Source organism: Symsagittifera roscoffensis, chromosome 5 (genome assembly GCF_963678635.1).
Source record: "Symsagittifera roscoffensis chromosome 5, txSymRosc1.1, whole genome shotgun sequence".
Lineage (NCBI taxonomy): Eukaryota > Metazoa > Xenacoelomorpha > Acoela > Convolutidae > Symsagittifera > Symsagittifera roscoffensis.
Window position 1 is genome coordinate 47,381,607 of NC_087066.1, and position 21,585 is coordinate 47,403,191.

General features: G+C 35.4%; 2 protein-coding genes across 2 annotated transcripts; both read right to left on the reverse strand.

Annotated features, from left to right (window-relative positions):
* Positions 1 to 11,493: 11,493 nt before the first annotated feature.
* Positions 11,494 to 14,123, reverse strand: LOC134845447 (golgin subfamily A member 7-like). The gene is made up of 3 exons (XM_063862331.1): positions 13,536 to 14,123; positions 12,726 to 12,878; positions 11,494 to 12,066 (listed from the first exon to the last, which is right to left on the reverse strand). The coding sequence occupies exons 1-3, from the start codon at positions 13,698 to 13,700 to the stop codon at positions 11,941 to 11,943; spliced, it is 444 nt and encodes a 147-aa protein (XP_063718401.1). The 5' UTR covers positions 13,701 to 14,123; the 3' UTR covers positions 11,494 to 11,940.
* A 52-nt stretch (positions 14,124 to 14,175) lies between these two features.
* LOC134845445 (5-demethoxyubiquinone hydroxylase, mitochondrial-like) lies at positions 14,176 to 20,995 on the reverse strand. Its single transcript, XM_063862329.1, has 7 exons — positions 20,879 to 20,995; positions 20,414 to 20,665; positions 16,859 to 16,973; positions 16,501 to 16,585; positions 16,174 to 16,237; positions 14,559 to 14,627; positions 14,176 to 14,488 (listed from the first exon to the last, which is right to left on the reverse strand). Exons 1-7 carry the CDS (start codon positions 20,882 to 20,884, stop codon positions 14,411 to 14,413), a joined length of 669 nt encoding a protein of 222 aa, XP_063718399.1. The 5' UTR covers positions 20,885 to 20,995; the 3' UTR covers positions 14,176 to 14,410.
* Between the last annotated feature and the right edge of the window lie 590 nt (positions 20,996 to 21,585).

A 21,585-nucleotide genomic window follows, 5' to 3' on the forward strand; every position in this document is an offset into this window, starting at 1 on the left:
CATTGCGTGCGTAGTATAGTTTTTTTTTAAATGGAAAAATGGAATGTTTTAAATAAAAATCATATATCATGCCTTGCAGTGCATTGGGAACATTCAGGGCTTTGCCTCAAATGTAGCAACTCATTTAGCTTCAGCGGCATATTTAACCCTCAAAATTTGACCATTTACTATCATAGGGCCCAGGCTATAGTCACGAACAAAAAGTAGCCCCCAAACTGCTTTATTGGGATTTTACTTTTATTATATTCGATTATATCCTTTAAAGAATTGACTACTATCATAGATTAATTATTGAGTTTAGTTAAGAAAACCATTTTATTCATTTATTATCGAATATATCAGGTTTCAAAACATTTATTATTTTTTTACAAACATCAGGCTGAAGTCTTCAAACACGTTTTTCGAAGTTTTGCAAAAAGTTGAATAAACTGTAAGTTTAGAAGTCGAAGATTTGCAAAACTTGCATCAATTGCAAATTGATGCAAGTTTTAAAAAAAACTTGAGAAAAATTTATACCTGGATTACAGCCCATTATAATCCGTTATAATGGTTTTTAAATGATTTCAATTTATTTGAAATTTTCAAAAAAACGCAGTGGTGAATTGAAAGTCCTAAAAACCGAATTATAATCCATAATTATGGAACATTTTTCGACTCTGTAATCCTTTATAATCAGTTTTTTTGATGAAATTCCTGTGCGAGATTTTTTAAAAATCATTCTGATTGAAAAAATTCGTTTACATCATAAGCCTTTAATTTTGAGTAAAAGCACGTTTGAAAGATAAAAAACAAGTTTGCAGCTGAGCTTAACAAAAACCAATTAAAAATGAGCTAATTTTTGTCTCATTTTGAAATTTTTGGCTAAAAACTTCTCGCAGTTCTGGGGATATTGGTTTATTAAATTACATTTTTAAAGTATTTCGTTTATTTTCAGAGGGGATTGTCCAATGGGTTATCTGAGTGTGAAAAGTTACCCGGGTCGACCAAAAATACTATTCATACAATTTTCATGCATGGAAAAACGCGCTTACTCATACACTTTTAAAGTAAATCCATAAGTAAACAAAATTGCATGAAATGTCTGATGTATGACTTCTCTAATATGGAAATTGTATGACCAGCATTTTTCCATTAATCAATTTTTTTCATATGTAATTTCTCAAAATTTTTGGGTTCTGTTCGTCGCCGAGCACAAGTGACAAACTCATTAGTTTACTCAAAGCTAAAGTCACCAAAAGTATGCCCGTCTTACCTTAACAATGCATCGGAAACGACCTGCTCTTCCACAACTGATAGCTTCAAACTTTTAAATTTTGGCAAAATTTTCTTAATATTATAATTTTTAAAAACTGAATTTTCTATTAACGAGGCATTGATCAAGGCATACATACACATGCCATATTAAAAAAATAGGTGTTTTGAGAAGTTTTGAAAAAAGTTTCCTGTGAAACGGAAAAAAAATTAAGATCAAGAAAAAATTAAATTCTGTGTACCAAAGATTTTGCATGAAAAATTTTTTTGTGAAATTCGTTTGGCGGTTGAAAAATTTTCTGCCGTCTCCCAAAGAAAATTGCAGTTGATTTTTTTTGGGGGGGGGGGGGGGTAGCACTTTCGAAACTGCTTGAAAAATGTAGCAATTTTAGCAAAATGTATAAAATTTGTTTGACTAGTATTTTCTCATTGACTCAGTTTATGGAATTGGTATTACAAGCTTTTTCGGCCTATGGAGGTCAACCCATGTTCACTGTTACTCTTTTATCAAAGTTTTACAGGCAACTAGACGTATTTTTCAGGAAATAAAAAAATGTTTTTTTTTCACTACTACTTGTTTTTTTTTGTTCAGAAAAAAGCCAAAACAAAAAAAATACGTTTAGTTGCCTTGCCCATGCCGATCCTGCAACTGTTCATTGTGTGGCATTTTCCTACTTGCAGAATATAAACCGATGCGGCCTGTCGGCGAACTGTGCCACTTCGAGGCAGCACAACCAGGCACTCACATTCACAAGGTAAACAAAACCAACAATCGATTCAATCAGCGGCTTGATTTTATTCCTCTTTTAGCGGTAGCAAAAAAAAGTGAACCCACTTTGTAAATCAAACCTCTGATAAAACTTCGCTGATTTTTCTGTTACATGGCCCAAAGTTTAAACTAAACTTTCCATATCCTCAAATTTGGACCGTAGTTGGGTTCTGTGAGATTGTAACCTTAAAAAAGCTTTATTCATGCTCAGAATTTGATAATTTTCTGCCATTTTCTTACCAAACACTTAAATCATTTTGTTTCAGAATGTGAGAAGACAGACCTGATGTTACGTTTTGCATCCCAACTCTCAAGGGGGAGATCTGCAAGCAAAAAGAAAAAAATGAAAAATCTTCAAATCACACGTCTCAAGGAGTAAAAAACAATTAGGTATTTTTCCTCAAAATCTCAAAAGTTAGTATTAGTAGCTAGATAGAAAAAAGTAGTTTGAACAAATGTGTGTCACTTCAACAAATCATAATTAATGAGCGAAAAAATTTGAAATTATTTTTCTACTTTTTTCACGGAAGCAAAAACTGAGTGACTGTCTGAAAACAGAGCTGTAAAACGTCAAAATTGATGTTTTATGCGTTTATAAAGCAAAATTTGAAAACTTCTGTACTCACTTTATTTTTTATTTTGGCTAAAACAAAATCTAACGGTTTACATTTTTTCCCGCTCCTCGATCATAAAACACACCATCATATTTTCTTCATTGTAACTGTGAGCAGCTTCTGATTTATGAAATTTATGAATGAACTTTTTCAGTAAGAGCGAATTGTGTTCGTATTTCAATTTAATAGGATATTTAAATTACTAAGATTCTTACTTTTCATCTGTTTTTCAAATGCAGAAAAAAAAGTAAAAATTATTAGTTTGATGCTTTTACGAAAAATGCTTGGGAAGTTGCTTTTACGAAAAATGTTCTGAGAAAAAATTTGATTACCGAGAAGAATAATTGAACCTGAGCAAAAAAATCCACAATGATAACAAAAAATAAACCTTGAACAATCAAATTACCGAAACTCTCAAAAAATCGCTCCAGAATTGAACATTTTTGCAAAATTTTTCTTGCACTCTAATTCAAATCAAAGTAGTTCTGATTGAATTGCAATGATCTAATAACTTCGCCCCAAAGCTATCTAACTCGAACAAAACGAGATGCACGGTTTGGCAGAGTTCAAATATTGTTTTAAGATAATGCACACAGCTGCATTTCACACTTTTTGGACATGATTGTTTTTTTTGCGTTCCTCTACATAATGCACTTTTATACGCGTAGTTTTCAAGCAACAGGGGATGACCACCGAGAAAACAAAAACCTTACAGAACTAATATCACTCTCTCAACTCCTCAATCATTCCGCATAACTCGAAAGTCGGTAGACTCTTTCCTTTACTGAAATCGGGCAAAAGTAAAGACGAACAAAAAAGCGACCGATCTATAGCTCCTTTATCCCCAGAAACAAAATTGATTGAAAGAATCCTGCTGGATGACTTCAACAATATCCCATTAGCAGATCACCAGCACGGATTTCGAAAAAACAGGTCAACAAATACTGCCTTACACTGCATAGCCACTGACATAAGAAACTAGCTAATCAACTTCGTCCTCCAGACGGCACACTCCTAGTTGATTTCGATCTTACTGTAGCTTTCGACAAAATGGATCACGGTATCTTGCTGCACGATCTTGAAAAGTCGTCTCTTCCAAACAACACAATAAGATGGATAACATCATATTTACAAAGCAGGGCAACTTATGTTGAATTTATAATTGAAAAATAAAAAATGCGACAAATTTAACACGGTGTATCTCAAGGAGGAGTCTTGTCGCCAATTCTATTCAATATTTACATGTCAACAATGCCCCTTCCATCTGCCATAAACATCAAAATAGCAACATATGCAAATCACATTTCTATCACCGAAATTGAACTAAAGAAATTGAACTACAGGTACAGCCCAGCCCTATCTAATTACTCTATACAATTGGCTTCAGAAATGCAATTTTAAATCATCTGCAGCGACTATCATAAGAACCTCGAACAAAGAAATGAAGAATCAAACTAAGGTGAATATTGAAAACAACCCACTACCCACCATTCAAAAACCTAGAATTCTAGGAGTCACCTTTGATATTTTCTTTATTATCACTGAGCACATTGCCTCAGAGATAAACAAAATCCAAACACGCAAAAACTTACTAAAAAAGCTCTCCGGTACAAGCTGGTATGCAGCAAAAAAAACTCTAAATATTACACAAAATGCCATTGGGCGTAGTGTTCTCAATTATGCAGCTCCTGTATGGACACCTTCAGTAAATGATTCTCGTTGGAAAGACCTTGAAACTCGAAAAAACACAGCACTTAGAATTGTAACAGGCTGCAAAAATGACCCCAAATGAACACCCTCATTGTGAAACTCAGATACTGCCAGCAAAAGATTACAATGAAACGTTAAGCAAACAATTTATAACTGGCTGCCATCAACAAGAACGGTCTTACTCACAGACTTCAGGTAGGAATCACTTTACAAAAAACACATATTTTTGAAACTATAGAATTCAATTACAAAACTCTTCAAAACAGTTATAAGTAATTGGGAAACTATTACAGCAGAATACAAAACTGCTTTTCTATTTGGTCAAAGCCAAGAGTTTCAAGTGCTCTTAATTGGTATCGAATAAATGTTAATACAGAAATTATCAAAAAACCATACAATTCGGAAAATATCAAACACCAAGTCTAAAAAAATAAGTGGTACAAAGTTAATTTGACCAATTAGATTCCCTTCACTAAATTTGGAAGATTTTGCGATGCATATGGTGTGCCAAGTAAAAACATCGCGTTACGCTTTCAGCATTATGAACAAAACTTTCAAAGCGCACAAAAACTAGTCCAATTATCAACAAATTCTGTTGATGAAAAAAGAAATGAACTTGAATTTACAAGCAGACCAAAAAATTCAAACGAATTCCATTTTCTATTTCGATTTATGCCATGCTGCCATGTTGCTTTGCACGCGCATCAAATCAAATTTAAATATTTTTGTCGTACGGGATCTTGAGTTATCCTCAACAAGCTCAAAATAAAATACTTTGTGCATGTTAACTCTTTCTATTGATCAAAACCTACTCAGCAAATGCTAATTATCGAGCTTATTTTGTTTGATAAAAAAACAATGTTACCTTCTTTCTAGGCTATGCCACGTTACCTTTTGAGTGGTTAGGGCACATCATTTAGTTGGTGAGTAAGCACTTTGGCATAGGTTCTGATACCGTTCTGATCGTAATGTTAGCATTCTGCATTTAGTTTAGGGGGTGCGGTCAATTCGATAGTACTGAGAACGTGCAAACTTGTTAATTTTTCGCTTGCTACGATTTGAAGTGAGAAATTTTGTTCAGGTCAAAAGGTTGAAATTAAACAGTTACTGTGAATGTCAATTATCGAAAATATAGCTTACAGATAGTTGAGTAGTAAATGAATTTTTAAACCTGCCTGCTATGCATCGAAGTCTTCCGAAGACACGCGATCGAACCATTGGTAAACTAAATTGACGAAAGAACTAAAAACCAAAGTAAATGAAAGACATATAAATACCGAGCTATGTTATTTAATTTTTCAGAAGCCTAGACAAATTAGATTAGAAACACCAAAAAACGAGACCTGAAAAACCTGAAAACAATTCTAAAAAATACAACACTATGACAATAAGAAATTTCGCAAAAACTTTCGAAAATCAATTCCACAATAATTCAAAAACTTATAACTTAAATTGATTAGTTCAAAAAAGATCGGAAAAATAGATCAGAAAAAAAACGAACGGGAAATAGATCAGAAAAAAAACGAATAAAACAAAAAAAAACAATAACTAGAACTAGACACTATTTACGAAAAACGACATGATTTTTAACAGCTAAGAAGCCAGAAAACGCCGATTTTTATTTCCAAAAAAAAAGAAAATCCGTTCAGACAAGAACAACAAATTGATAGAAAAAAATGGTTTACCAAAAAATCAAACAGAATAAAAACCATATATTAAAGAAAAAGATATGCCATCAAACTATTCTTTAGAAAGATGTAGTCCGAAAACAGCTCACAATTAACTCAACGTGAGAAAAGAAAAAAACTTTTCATTTGCGATCAAAAGAAAAAATGATAAAAGCATTAATCAATTTTAAACAAAATTATCGAAAAATATGACATCAATAAGTTCTGATTTGATAGCACTTCAAGTTGACTTTGCAATACGATGAACTCGACTGGCAATTTAAATTTAAATTATCAAAACTTATGAAATTAATTGATTCTTATTCGTTGGGATTTCAGGCTTGCTTGTTCCTGTTCAATTTTAAACTGTAACAGCTATTTTTCAAAACAAAATGGGCTAACATATTTTCAATTAATGAAGAAAAAATTAACAGAAAAATTAACTAAAAAATTGCGAAAATATAAACTCAATAACCTACACCAACAAAATATAAAAAAAACAGAACAAACAAAAGCATAAAAGGCTTAAAACAAAGTTCTTGTGCAAAATGAAAACAAAACAAAAAAATTTTATAACTTTTTTAATTTCACAAAAAATGAACCATTTTTGATTTTTATAAAATTTTCACTTTAATTAGGAAGGGTCTGGGAATGGGATTTAGATTTGTCCAAAAAATTTTTTTGCCAGACTTCAACCATTCTTATGAAAACCAACAAAAAGTAATTGAAAAAGAAAATAATTCGGAAAATGAGCCGACACTCAAGAGCCGATAAAAAACCGATTTTTTGGCACAAAAAATACATTAAAGGAACTCATAACAGGCACACAAGGCCCGTAACTAACTTGCAAATACTACATTTACCTCTGCAGTAAAATATGTGCGAATTCTGTGGACCAAGTTGTTTGCGAAAAAAAGTCCAGTACCCGGTTGCAATACCCTTGCTTATCGCAAGGGTAAAAAGAAATCAAAAGTCAAACCGCAAAAAATCAAATGCAAAAATCTTTCATGAAAAAACGAAAAAAAAACTTTCACGTCCTATGTAAGTGACAATCACTTCGTTCCTCAACATTTAACAAATTCGACTATTCCTCGCTTTTGCTGAACATCAGGCTGAAACTGCGCGTTTGAATGTCGTAGTGCGAAAAAAATACGCCGACAAAAGCCCATTTTTTGTAAGCCACGTAACCAAACCGTTGTCACTTTTTACTCCCTTTTGAAATAAATTAACTCTAGCCGATAGCACCGTTGTCTGCATAAATCAGTGAGCGAAAAACATCAACAAAAACAACCCTAAGCAGATCATTTCACAGAATTAAAGCATGAAGTTATGACTTCCTGTCACTTATTTATTTTTCATATGATTACAGTCTACAAAAATGTATATAAATATCTTTTTACCTGTGTAACTCGAAGACAAACACGCTCGTGCTGCTGACATGAGTTTTACGAAAGGTGTCAGAACTTTGCACTTCGTCATTATACAAATCGATAAACTTTACTGTGGAATCTGCTTAAATTACTAAACCGAGGGATAAAATCAAAACTCCTCATTCTGATTCTGCAGTTTAATCATGGAATCCGCATTTCGACTGAGGTGTCAATAAATTTCACTCCAGATTCCAGCAACATTTTTTTTGGAGTTTGCTGCATTTTTCGATGAGTCCAAAGCAATGATGAGTACATATTTGTCAAAAAAATCGCATAGCATGTGGATTCCATATAAGTTAATGCATATTACCAGACAAAATTAGTGCCTTGTGTTTAATCATATAATTTTTATTTCATCAAATTTTTGATTTCAAAGCTTTTACTATATTTACGAAACCCAGAGACAATGTCAATGGGATCTACTATCACATAACAGTCGAGTCTAATTTTTGCAGCAAAGCCGTTATTTTCAGGAAACGTATACGAAGCTCAAACTTTGAATATTAAAAATATGAAGCGAAATTTGGTGTAAGTCACTTCTTTTGGAGAATATGCCGCAGCCTTTCCTGGAATAAAATCGATTTTCAAGTAGTTGTGAGCATATTTCGATGTTTCTACATCTTGTTTCGTTTTTTTTGTTCCGACCATCCGATTGAAATAGGGTAGTAACTTTATATTCGAATTGTTTTAGCTTTATTTTTCTTTTTTGTTTTCCACGAAAAATCAGCTACCACAAATAATGATCGGGGTGAGTTGAGTGATATAATCATATTCAGACCGACATTTAAAAAAATCATTTTTCCAGTGTTGAGCACAACCGGGTTGAAATTATTGAACTTTAGTCCAACAGAGCGCGCAAAGCGAGCGAGCAGGCTTTGAATAGCTTAATTTAAGCCGTAAAAATTTAGTTTTAATCGAGTTAAATTATTTTTTGGAGTCTAGTTGGCGCCATTTTGGGAATCTAAAAGTTCAAAAGATTTCTGAAAAATTATTCAACATTTAATTATTTTTTGATTTTTTAATGATTTTTTCTTGTCATGTTTTTCGTCCATTTCCAGTTTTTCGTTCAGATATTTTTATCACCACGCTTGAAGCATCATATCTGAATAACTTTTTGAGACATCTCCAAGTCAATTTTTAATTTCAGAGACAAACTTTTGTTTTTTATTTCAGTCTCCGTCTATATATTAAGAACGAAGTATCTATTCATTTTTGAATGCAGTGTAGATTTAGGGGATTTCTTCTCTAGGTTCGTTCTCTCTTTCCTAACGAGACCGCAAAGTCGTCCCTTGGGCAGTGAAATCAACGGGGCGACCGAGAATCACTACTATCTACAATCCCGAAAGGGTTATTTTGGTGGCAATTATTCTGTATTGTATTGTTGCTTGCCCCCTCTGTGTATTCGCAAGAATTTCCAATCGCAAGAATTTCCAATGATAAATTAATTTAGATGATTATATGTCCAATTTCAGAAGGCTCTGAGTGGCCAGGATATTACCTAATAATCAAATCAAAAGGAAAGGGTCCGCGATTTGTCGGCCAAATTGCCATTAACTTCCAACTAACTCCACTAATACTTAACTGTTCTCTCTCTAGAGAACCTCTGATGAGAACCATCTATCTACTTTTCTGCTATAATTGTTCTCCTACTCTGAGAACCAACTACTCAATTCGCTAGCAAAATTGTTCTTCTCTTACTGAGAACCAACTACTCATAAAAGTAGCTAACAACTGTTCTCTTCTCTGACGAGAACCAACTACTCTTAATAGTAGCTAACAACTGTTCTCTTCTCTGGCTGAGAACCAACTACCCTTAATAGTAGCTAACAACTGTTCTCTTTTCTGACTGAGAACCAACTACTCTCAATAGCAGCTAACAACTGTTCTGACTCTTAAAGGCTCTCCGGTACCCTCCAATTCCTTATCTTTCTTAACACTTAGCTTTAGTTAAGTCACGCCATTCCCTATCAGTCCTGACATCCGCTTAAATCACCCATCCGCACATGTTTAAGGCTATATCCCTCCCCCTGTCAACTCTGCCACGTGCCAACTTCGGTTTCTTTTATCAATCTTTTCACGTATGCGGTAGGTGTCACAATTTGACCAAGCAAACAAATGTCATACGACTCTAACCAGCAAATTCCTGACCTCAGTGACTTCAGCACTCGAGTTCAACTCAACCTCCAAACCATGCTACATTTACTCAGTGACCCTCCCAAGGTCTTTATTTTAATTATCCCATTAACGTTCCGACCTCATAAGGGTAGGGGGAGGCTCTTTTTATGGGTAGCTAATTCATTCCAAGCATCTAAAATTTCGATCTGTACTCTATTCCAATCCCAACCTACTAGCTATCAGGTGAACGTAGTTCGTCTATTAGGGGTCAAATGGAACCACAAAAGTCACCTACCTCCAGGAAGCTAAGTAAACTCCCCGTCTGTTCGTACTATTTAGGAGACCTAATTCTCATGCTGCGGTCCTATTACTATCAATTTCCTCTGGGACTACTTTTCTTTAGTCTAGTTGAATTGCTATTAATAGATCATTCGCCAAGCTAAACTGAACCCAATGTTTACCAATTCCACTTTGAATTAACTCTACTACTCCAAGGTTGCAACGCAAAAGCTATATCTCTATCAGCTTCTGCTCTAGTTCCCAATATATAAGTTTTCCTCCCAGCTTTTAGCAAGGTGACCCATTCTCAATTCCAGGGGTTGGGCTGGGGAATACGCCACTTTCCGGTGTTAATCTTGTGGTTTCCCATGCAATTACGGGGTCAAAATGCCCAAAGGTCACCCAGGGTTAACAGGGGTCAAACTTCCATATTTAGGTTCAGAATCCCATGGGGGGTCCTAACTACCAAGTTCTATTCATATCCCATGAATACTTCACAAGTTATACCATTTCTAAGGTCTATTATAGCTTTTTCCGGAAAAAGATTATTAACACCGGAAGGAGTCGCCGGAGGGTTTTCACTCACAAGGCGTCTTTTTTCGGGGTTCGTATCTTATGTCGATTGCTGCAATAAAATCATTATGCCACCGTTCAGTATTTTGATGTATATTGCCTATTTCCGGTCTAAGGGAGTGTTTTCTCAAGTGCTAATAGCTTCCAATCCAACCGCCGGATTTGGTTCAAATTATAATACAAGATGTATCTTGCCACTACCTATCATCCCTCCAAGTGATCATTGGAGGCCGAGAAACGACTTCCGGAAGTTAGGGGTGGGTTTGTTTACTTAGGGCATAAAACTGGAAGCGGGGGTCTGAGGGGTTCCGAACTTAAGCTCCCCTTAACAAGGCCTACAACATAGTAAAACTTGAGCCCACTTCCGCCGCTAGTTTCCGAGTTCTGATAGGGCCATTTACACTTCCGGGGACCGTTATCAAATGCCCCCCAAGGGTCTGAGGGGTCCTGTTTTTTGTATGCCCGTCAAATCATCTCTAGTATCTCTCCTCTGAATTTCATTACATTAGCTTTCTTAGTTCCGATGGGGGGGTGGGGGGGGGGGGGGGGGGGGGGTTCGCCGATTTTGTCAAATTTTATTTTCTGGAACAGGAGGGACGATATCTTCGAAGAATGAATTAATTTGAACTCGACCCTTTGTTTGCTGTACTACTTAACTTAATGACGATTCAATCTTACGCTCAGGTTACTATGTAATACAGTAGAATCAGCAATTCTACACAGAGCATCGGTATTTTTCAGGTTGTATAGACATTCCAATTGAAAATGGTACTTAGCTGAAAATTGTCAGAAGGAAAAAACACCCGTTTTGTAGTCGCAAAATCAAGTACTTAATAAAAACGTTGTACTAAGTTGAGTGAATAGAGTATCACAAACTTTCACCCGAAGTCGAATTTGAATGAAAAAATTCGGAAGAGCTTGCGAGTCGAAAAATTGGTATGAATACTGTTCTCACTACGATTATTGATTGAAGAGCTACCGATCGAGCGCAAGCAAGGAAATAAAAATTAGAAAACTATCAAAGTTGAGACAAAATGTGTCATATCCAGATTATGCATAGTCAGTTTTTATGGAAATTTTGAAAACTACAGATAAGCAAATATTTAATTATAGTTCAAGAGTGAAAATATAAAAGACATAATCATTAAATCTAATATTTTCAGTAAAAGAATTAAATTGCGCATCAATACGATTAGAATCAGATAACTTTTCTCTGCTTTACTCTGACAGATATGAACAACATACATTTAATCAACAGTTCTGAACTGCTTCCGATAACCGATCCAACTTATATTTTTACACGAAGCAGGGTGAGCACTTCTTTTTGTTCAATATTCAGCAAGGTTCATTAAGTTTTTAAAATTCATCTTGTAGCTTCAGTAATTGCAAATAAGTTTCCAAAATTGGGGAAATTAGCACATTTCGGAAACTATTGGGCGAACTTTGGTTTTCTTCTTAACTTAAGTTATGTTTTCTTTCTTCAATCGATATGGGAGCACAGTTGTTGTTACTGATATTGTTGTTGCTGTTTATCATCGGTATATTTGCACTTCGATGACCCGCAACCCTCTCTCCATTGGGTTGACCATGTGCAGTCCCATTGGGTGCAGTGTTCCATTGTTCACAGTCTCCAGGTAGGTGTGAAGTCTTTTCAAACACTGAAACATACAAGCTAACATCTTAAGAGAAACTTAAGTGCTCGCTAACATTGTATAGCACCATAATTTTCAGACAAAAAGAGTCAGTAAAAATTAGGAGTATTAACGTTGTCTAAATGAGCCTCTTTTAATGAGTCTGCCAACTAACACAAACGTTTAACCCTTGAACGCAACAAGTCTACCGAATCTTTCAAGTCTCAAAGCCCTGTTAAGTAATTTCAAAAGCCCTGTTAAGTCAACTTAAAAATGAAACATGCAAAAACCTGAAATTTGATCGTTTTACCTCAATGACTTCTCTTCCCCTAACATTTTTTGCTTGGCTCTGGTGCAACCAGAATAAACTTAATAACGAAAAGAAGAATGCATAAACATTGCTATCCCGGACGATTGTTCCTTAGTTTACCCTCATGAACTAGACTATTGCCATTTCAAGGTGAACATTTTTGGCGCAGAAACGTCAGATGATGTTATATTTGGGTTTTTCAATATTTCGGATAATTTTGGCCGTGGATGTTTTGTCTGGTTTTTTTTATCTTTCGGACAATTTGGTCCGGGGACACACTTGCCAGAGACCAAATGTCCGGACACGTAAACGAGGGCAACCTGAATGATTAATTCATCGGCGAGTTTCGTTGATATGCGAGATGAGTGGATCCTACCTTGTCGTAATTGGATTCTAGACACAGGAATATGATGTATGCAGTTAGGCAGCCGAGACAGCCCTCGCAGTAGGTCCTCGCTCCCAATCTCTCCGCATCCGCAAATATGTCATTGACACCCTTCATGATTCGAGTGAACATCTCCACCGGAATCTGAACAGAAGCAATCAACTTCGAGTTAAATACAAGGAAACTTTTGTACCTATTATTACCTTAAAAATAATTTAAAATATATTGATAGGAATGTTTAAGAGCATCAATGGCCAAAAAGCGCAAGTATTTAATTTAAAAAAAAACTCGACGAGCGTAATTATTCTGGGTCAATCCGATCTATTTAAACAGAGACAGAATACTTCTCGAAATAACAATTTATTCCAGTACTAAAATATAGCGAGCAGACAGTTGGAAAAGAGTCAATGAACGCAAGTAAACAGTAAAAAAAAAACTGACTTTCGAATTTCAAAGAAATAGATGCCCTTAAAGCTCTTTGAATTTTTAGAAAAATTTATGATTGGTACGTTTTTTGATAAAATTAATCCAATTTGAGAAAACTGGATCAATAAGTATAATTTTTATTTCACTGGGAAATCTGAAAATCAAATTTCATTTTCGAAACTAAAAGTTGATCACGTTTTTCTCAGCCTTTACATTTTTGCTATTCGATAGTGGAATTTGCCTTCCTGTTAACACAAAGGAAATGAACTGAATTAAAAAGAATTGCACAATTGGCACATGAACCAGCAGCTCAGGAAATGGAACATATCTCATGTTTTAATTATAACTAAATGTGTTTAAGTTTTTCTTTATCACCTTTCCATTCAACTCTTCTGGCAACTTCTCTTGAAATTTCACAGCTGTTCCTTCGCTGAAATCCCTCTGAATAAACGTCCTCATAATAGCAGGAGGTGGTCCTCTATTGCCCCCATCATGGCCTCCAGCAGAACCCGGCTGGTGCTGAATTGACCCCTGCTGCATCACTGCCTGACGACCCCAAAAGTCTTGACTCCTCTGGGACAACTCAAAATCTAAAGTCTGTTGCCGGGTTGGGTCACCAATATTAGTCCCGTTAGTTGTATGGATATAGTTGGAAGAGGTCAGTAACCTTTGAGCTTGGTTGACCCCTTGCCTTGAGTTAGGAGACGAAGTTCGCCTTCGCTCCAACAAGGACTCGCTTTCTTCCCTGTCGTCACAGGGCACCGAACTAGAATGGTGATTAGATAAGCGCGAAATTTTGAAAGGTCGCTGATTCAATTTTGCAAACTGTAACTCGAGTGGAAATTAGAGACATGCAAAGTGTTCCTCTGATTATTCGTAATGATACCTCGCATCTACTTCTAAGCTAATGTTTTTCAACAAAATTGATGAGCATTTTGCTAATCTGAAAAATGCAACATGACGTTTACAAGGAGAGAACGCATACTTCTGATTTGATAGTGAACTCCCTGGAAACTTCTCAAACCATGATTAACTACATCCCTTGTGGTGCACTCAATCGTCTTCCCTCTAGTTTACAATTTGGCTAGTTTACAATTTGCCATAGTTAGATACAACAATATTATACTAAATTCGCAAAACTAACTTTAAACTATGAATTAGTTTAGTTTTCTCGTTCTCAAACTTTTTCAGCAGCAAAAATTGCCACTTTACATAACTTTAAACTATGAATTAGTTTAGTTTTCTCGTTCTCAAACTTTTTCAGCAGCAAAAATTGCCACTTTACATCCAGTTTTGATTACCGACTTCATGACAGAGTAAAGGGGCGCCTATAACAAAACAAGGTTACCAAAGTTATTTCATCGTTTCAGGTTAAAAAAACTGAAGAAAGGCACAAACTGATTCTGAATCATTTTCTTTGCTCACGTCCATGTGGTGTTGCTCCTCGTCTCTCATTTTTGACAATATCTAAAACAAAACAAACTTCGAAAAATGAGATGGATCCACATTAATATAAAATTAGGTAAACTAAACACAACACAATTGCCTAAAAGTTTTGTTTTAACTGAAACCATTAATAACTAAATAGTAAAACACAAAGCCAACTTACAGTTGGAAAAGAATAATGAACGCAAGGAAACATTTCGAAGAAAACAGATCGACTGACAATTTATGATTGACAATTTTTTCACACTGAGGCAATGCTGCGTTTTGCAAACACTTGCGAGAACACGACCAAAAAAGTTCTACCAAGTGAAATAAAAAAAGTAGAAATAAGTACTCGAATTAGCAAAACTCGACTACGCGTAGGATTCGAATCTGCGACCAACTGCAATCAAGAGATTCATCACGCAAGCTTTACAACCGACCAACACTAATCACGAATAAAGCAGCTACATATGCTAATAAATTGCCAATGTGATTCAGCAAAAAGGGCACCAAATACAAATAGACTAAATTTTGCAATAATAACTTGATATATAAAAAACTGAAGGCATACACACTAATTTTACATGTAACAAATTGCAAATCATAAAGCCACATTATGTATAAATAATGTATTTCAAAAAAATGTGGCAAAAGTGGCACCAATATTTGCGACTTAGATTGGAAAAAAAGGTTCGTACTAATACACCCGCTTCGCAAGTGTAATAAATATAACTCAATTTGAGAAAACTCGATTATTAGGTGAGATTTTGCGACCTTTACACTTTTGTTGTTCAAAGTGGAGTTTGCCTTCCTTTTAGCATGGGAAACGCACTACACTTTAAAAAATCACAAGTTCAACCTTCAAAAAATCAAAATTAAGCGTATCAAGTTTTAAGACTTTTTCCAGAATAAAAACAAACAAAAAAATTACCAAGAAATAAATACGAGACTTCACTACGTTGAATACTCTTGAAAACCGATTTTAAAACCAATTTTGAAAAATTGATATTATATATCAGACAAAACCAAGAGTATAGAAAGAAAACAATTATCTACTCACAACACTTTTATCTCTCGAACTCAACGAAATCAAAGCCCTGAATGTTGCGACTGACTTGTGAATTAAAAACTTCAAATTTGAATTTCAAAGACAAGATATTGCCTAACGAGCTCTTTAAATTTCGAGAAAATTTTAAATGACGCTTTTTTTGATAAATTTGAGAAAACTGGATTAAAAGTAATTTTTTTTCTTCCACTACGAAATCTGAAAACGAAAAACCACTTTCAAAAAAACGAAAAACCACTTTCAAAACCGCTTTCGTATCTGGAGAGTATAATTCTCCTTGCTTTTAGTAAATGATTTTGAATTGAACTTAAAAAAAATCGAAACTCATACTGTAAAAGATCAAATTTGACCTGAACAATGCACTTCTTCTTCAATGGAAAAAATCAACACGAATTTTAGTGTCTTCAGTACGTTCTTTGACAATTTAAAACCATCCCACGCACATACACTCAGTTTTCGACACAGAATAACACCAGTACTTCATATTCAAAACAACTCAGGGCCAAAAGTGTAAGTTACCTGAGCAACGTCCTCATAGCTGTCTTGGTTTTCCTCCTGCTTTTCGAGAAGCTCTCTAATTTGTCTGAAACAGGCCAAACAACTCTTAGTTCAGCACAGGGTGAATTAAAGCAACAAATCTATCTTTTCAAGTGGGGAGCGTCCAAAACTTTAGTTGGTAAATTTTCGAAAGAATTTGCGGTACAACTTCAGAATACATACCTTTTGCCCTCTCAACTATAAAAAAAATTCTGGAGACGTTTGAACACTTTATCAAACTCCCATTGGAAAATTCTTGCTCCTACTTAATATTAATGATGAATTTGAAGATACAGAAGTTAATCGTACTCATTGTAGTGATCTACGATAGCTTCTTCCACCGCATCTGTACATGCCATTGCAACCTTCTCTCCCATCAGTCCAGAAGCATAGCCTAAAATACAAACAAACTTCCTTTTCAGAATATTATCAGCGCATGATTTAGGTGAAAAATAACGGCCAATACAAAAACTAGGCTGTCTGGTTCATGTTTTTTGGTCAAATTATTTCTTGACGCAGCTTTATTTTTGTAACGCTAGGCAGATGGCTTCAATCAGATTCACAACAAACTATTGCATTTAGTTTACTCTCAAATATACTTTACTCAATTCTACCAATAGTTAAGACAGATGAGCCATAAGCGATGTAAACAATAACAATAATCAACCTAGTGTGTATCCGGCACACTGCCAGAGTGGCTGGAGTAGACTGGGTCTGGTCCTCTCTCTCGGCATCATCTCCTCCAGAGTGGCCAAGTGCTCCTTCTCGTGACTCCACATATCCTGCAACACAACACTATAGAACAACAAACAGTAACAAACACCTACTCGCCAAAGAGAGTTGCAGAAAAGTAACTAAAATGATTCACTTGTATTGCTTCAGGAAAAAAATCAGAAATTTATCATCGATATAAATAAGAGTGAATATTTAAACAAAATTATGAAAAGCACTACAACAAATGAGAGACTAATAAAGATGGCCAAATGGAAATGGACAAAAAAACGGAAACCAAAAGATACTTAAAAAACATCATCATATCCTACTAGACCATCTTGATCAAAGAAATGGTGGAAGATTGGACTAATGCCGCCAACCTTGTCAGCAACGGGAAAGACTTGAAAAAGAAAATTGATAAAATACGGGAGAAAATGATTGGGTGCGAAACTTACCTTACATGTAAAGGGTAACACTAGGTGAAAAAATACCACCGGGGTGTAAAGGTAAAAGATAACGCGATCTGAGCCGTCGATGGGAGGGATGTCAGAAGATATGCAAAATTAAAACCGGGCTAGTCCAAAACGAAAGAGTCCATAGAACAACAAATAAAGCATTTCATTACCAAAATGCCAAAAAAAGGTTACCGGAAAACACAACATGACGAACAACTGCAAAGAGTGTATGGTAATCCAAGGGAAATGGGTGCATGATGCATGAGCTCAGACCCAAAGAACATGGCAGGACACAAAAGAATAGTTTGGAAACGCAAACAGACAACGAAAGCAACGACATCAAAAACCGAAAACGGACAATAAACAGATTCACAGGAAAGAAAAAATTCAAAAAAATAGAAATTGGTAAGAGCGGTAAACAGCAAAAACTTTACAAGAAACCAAGATAAATGCCAACAGGAGCACCAGTTCTAAGAGGAAACGACGTAACGCGAACGACTGAACGAAGAAATTAATGAAATTCGATAAACACGGGCGAAGATGTGCTTGGCCAACAGTAGCGAGAAAACGAAAACAAAAAGCAACTCTATAAAGTGAACTAAGAAAAAGTAGAAATAAGCCTCTAATTAATAACATTTTCTCGCATCTACGCCGCAGGCCCTTGCAAGTTTGCTGCTAACACTAGCCATCAATGATGCAATTATAGATGCTAACAAGAACGCTCGTATATCAGGGCGAAGCCCTGAATGTTCCGATTGCCCTTAATCCATATCGAACAGATTTTTGATATAAGAAAATATTGAAAAATTATAAATTATGGACACTATCAAAGATCAAAAGTGAAACTGAGGCGAAGCTTCGCTTCACAAACACTATTTTTATTGCATTTTATAGAGCTGCTTTTTGTCGTGATCTCGCTATTGTTTGCGAAGCGAAGCTTCGCCTCTGTTTCACTTTTGATCTTTGATAGTGTCCAAAATTTATAATTTTTCAATATTTTCTTATCCCAAAAATCTGTTCGATATGGATTAAGAGGCAGTCAGAACATTCAGGGCTTTGCCCTGATATATGAGCAGTCTTGTTAGCATCTATAGTTGCAGCCTCGAATTAATAAAAAATCGGCTAACTTTGAGATTTGAACCAGCGACCTAGAGATTAAGGGTCTCACACAGTTATAATTCAGCCACAGAAGCTTAATGATTAATAGGCACAAAACAATAGCCACAAACAAAGCAGAGAACAGATGCTATGCAATTTCCAATGCTACAGGAAAAAAATTTAAATGAGTGAACACTTTTAATGAACACAGTTAGGTTAGAAAAAATGGAGGTTCGTAAGAAAACACTAAGCTGATTGCAAGTGTAAAATCTTGTGTCGTACGAAATTAATACGTCCGACTAGTTAGTCTCAATTCAATTTGGAACGATTTTGTTGTGCGGAATAATTTGCCACGCAAAAATAATTCGCGTTACGCTTTCAGGGTTATGAATAAAATGTTCAAAGAGAAAATAAATTAGTCCGGAGCACGACCGAATTGGCAATTTTCAAACTCTCAAAATTTTGCAAAAAACGCTCGGATGCAAAAATTTTTTTAAATTTGATTTCAGGGAGATTTCTTCAATGGGGCCTATAATTTTTTGTTGTTGTTGAAAACTGTTGTTTCGATCGCGGAAAATTTACTGAAAAAAAACACATCAAGCATAAAAATTCAGTTTTCTTCGAAAGTCCGTACAAAAAAATGCTAATGCTATGCAGCAGAAATGCCACCAAATACCAATAAAACTCGTGCTAAGTGCAGCTTTGATTCTCTGATCAGTACATGAGTAGATTCACGTCCTTCCGTCTTTCCCAGAGTCACTTAGCGATAGTCAAACACTAGCCACAAATAAAGCAGAGATGTTACAGCTTGTGATTATAGCAAAAATGCTACCAAATTAGCACTTTTATTTCCGAATTAGATTGGAAAACAAATTAGAGTCATATCAATACACTACAGTTGTTAGTGTAATAAGAGTGAAAAATGAAACAATATTAACACTAGCACTGCAACTTAGAAGGACAGATAACGAGGTCAGCTGCACTGCTTCAATACCAACACTAAAATCAAATTCATTTTTCTAAAACTAAAATTTAAATTACAGAATACGAAATATTTAATTTAATATCAGCCCATTAACCACCACGGACAGGATCAATTTGCGTGTCAATAGCATATCATCGTTTATGCTGACCAATTCTCTCAAGGATAGAAACATTCAAGGAAAGATGTCTGCCATTTTACATATCAACATTGCAAATTGCAGTTATCCGAAAACACATTGCCAAAAGACAGGGAACAAGAAAACCGGAAGTTGATTGAAAACTTTTGAACAGCTTATAAATTTCAAAAAATATATATACAAGTTGAAACTTTGAATTCCAAATGATGTTTTTGATTGCCGCTTTTCTCGTAAAGTTATCCCATTTAGAGAAAACAGGATCAATAGGTAACTTTTTTTTTATTCCGCGGGGAATTCAGAAAATTAAAGTCCAATTTTGAAAATAGAAGTCATTCACGTATTCCGTGACCTTTTTATTTTTGCTGTTCGACTGTGGCGTTTGCCTTGCCTTTAACAAAGGAAAATAAGTAAACTTAAAACGAAATCATAAGACAAATCGCAAAAAAAAATCAAATTTGAGCATGAACAAAACTTTCTGAAAAAAATCTTATGAAGAATTATGACAGTGTGTTCCAGCTAGCTCAAGCATTTGGCTTGCTTCAAATTTATTTACTTAATTCCGACTGACCGTTGAACGATTGTAAATTTGAAAATCTGGACAAAAAAAGAAATTAACAAAATCATCAAGACAATATATAAGCGAAAATTACTTCGTTCTATTAATTTTTTAGAAAAAAATCCAGACAAACTTTGTTTTCGTCATAAAAACAAACTTTGGTTGGTCAATAACTATATTAAGCTGGACGACATGACTAGTAGCACGCAAATTTCGGATCTCTTGAACCAGCTTTCATATGTCTGATGTACTAACCAAATATTTCTGACGACACTTACTTCAATAGTTTTAGCAGCTGGCGACGATGAGCCGAGAGCCTTCAACTGGCCTTTGTAAATATAATTTGCACCAAGTTCGCCTGCGTGATCAACCCTAAGAATCTGGTCTAAAATTTTACGTCTTTTTCTTCTCTGTTCACTTTTTTCCATGGTCAACTTTTCTGTCGTGGCTGCTGCAGAACTCGAGAGGAGTACTTGTGGTGTTCTTCCCGAGCGAACAAATCGAGTGCACAGCTTGCAACCCGAGCTAATCTGAAAGCAAAGAAAGCTCTCATTTATCAACTAAGTAAATGTTATATCCAATATCAAGCATATTAGCAATAAAAAAAATCAGTTATAAAAAATAGGATTAAGCACTCAACTGAAAGCTGTTAATCATCACCACAAACGGAAATTTCCCCTTCGCGTGTGAGCATCATAGAAGTTCAATTGAATCAAAACCTAAGATTTCGTTGTCACACTTACATTCATTGTTATTAGTCCAAAAGTTCCTTCCTTTCTTCACAGCAGATCTCTCTTTCTTCTCTCTTATCCTTCGCTTGTTCGCCTTCAACTTCGCTATCGCCGTTTTGCGCTTCTCGTCTGCACTAACGGGCGGTGGTTTATACAAACTCCACTCGATAATTGATCCTAATTTCTTCACACAGTCTTTTAGGTTCTCGTGTTGGGTCCTGGAAACAGAAACAGTACAGTACACAACCAGAGTATTGTGCCGCTTAAAGCGAAAGCGTTAATGAAAGAGGCCGATCAAAGGGTATAAGCGAAAGCGATCGCGGATTTTCCAAAGCAATCACAAAAGAGGAAAAGTGGTGGTACTAGTTAACTTGTTTGGTCCCGTGACAAAATTAGTTTATATGATTTGTCCCGCCTATTGCTTAAAAACAAAAGCCAGAATAGAACTGGATTCGAAACCCTACCATGGGTTTGGTAGCCACTCTCGTATCTACTATACTAGGTACGCCTGCCTTTGAGCTGGTTTAGGCCTCTATTATTACGTCTGTATTGCAGACGTAATAATAGTCAGATTCGAACCTAGGACCTTTGACGTCCCAGGTGAATTCGTAACCTCCAGACCAAGTGTGCCGGAGACGCAGAGAAATTTGAATATGTGATGAACTGAACCTAAATTTACCATATCTAATTTTTACCATTCTGTGAACAAAGTTAGTAAC

Excerpts from the sequence above, each read along its gene's own strand:
- LOC134845445 (XM_063862329.1), bottom strand. Across the intron at positions 16,974-20,413 it reads CAGCTGCTAAAACTATTGAA|GATATGTGGAGTCACGAGAA; the intron begins GTAAGTGTCGTC and ends GTTGTGTTGCAG. Across the intron at positions 14,628-16,173 it reads GCTATGAGGACGTTGCTCAG|ATATTGTCAAAAATGAGAGA; the intron begins GTAACTTACACT and ends GTTTTGTTTTAG.
- LOC134845447 (XM_063862331.1), bottom strand. The coding sequence starts at position 13,700 with ATGCAGCAGGGGTCAATTCAGCACCAGCCGGGTTCTGCTGGAGGCCAT. Across the intron at positions 12,879-13,535 it reads CAGAAGAGTTGAATGGAAAG|ATTCCGGTGGAGATGTTCAC; the intron begins GTGATAAAGAAA and ends GCTTCTGTTCAG. Across the intron at positions 12,067-12,725 it reads TAGAATCCAATTACGACAAG|TGTTTGAAAAGACTTCACAC; the intron begins GTAGGATCCACT and ends TGTATGTTTCAG.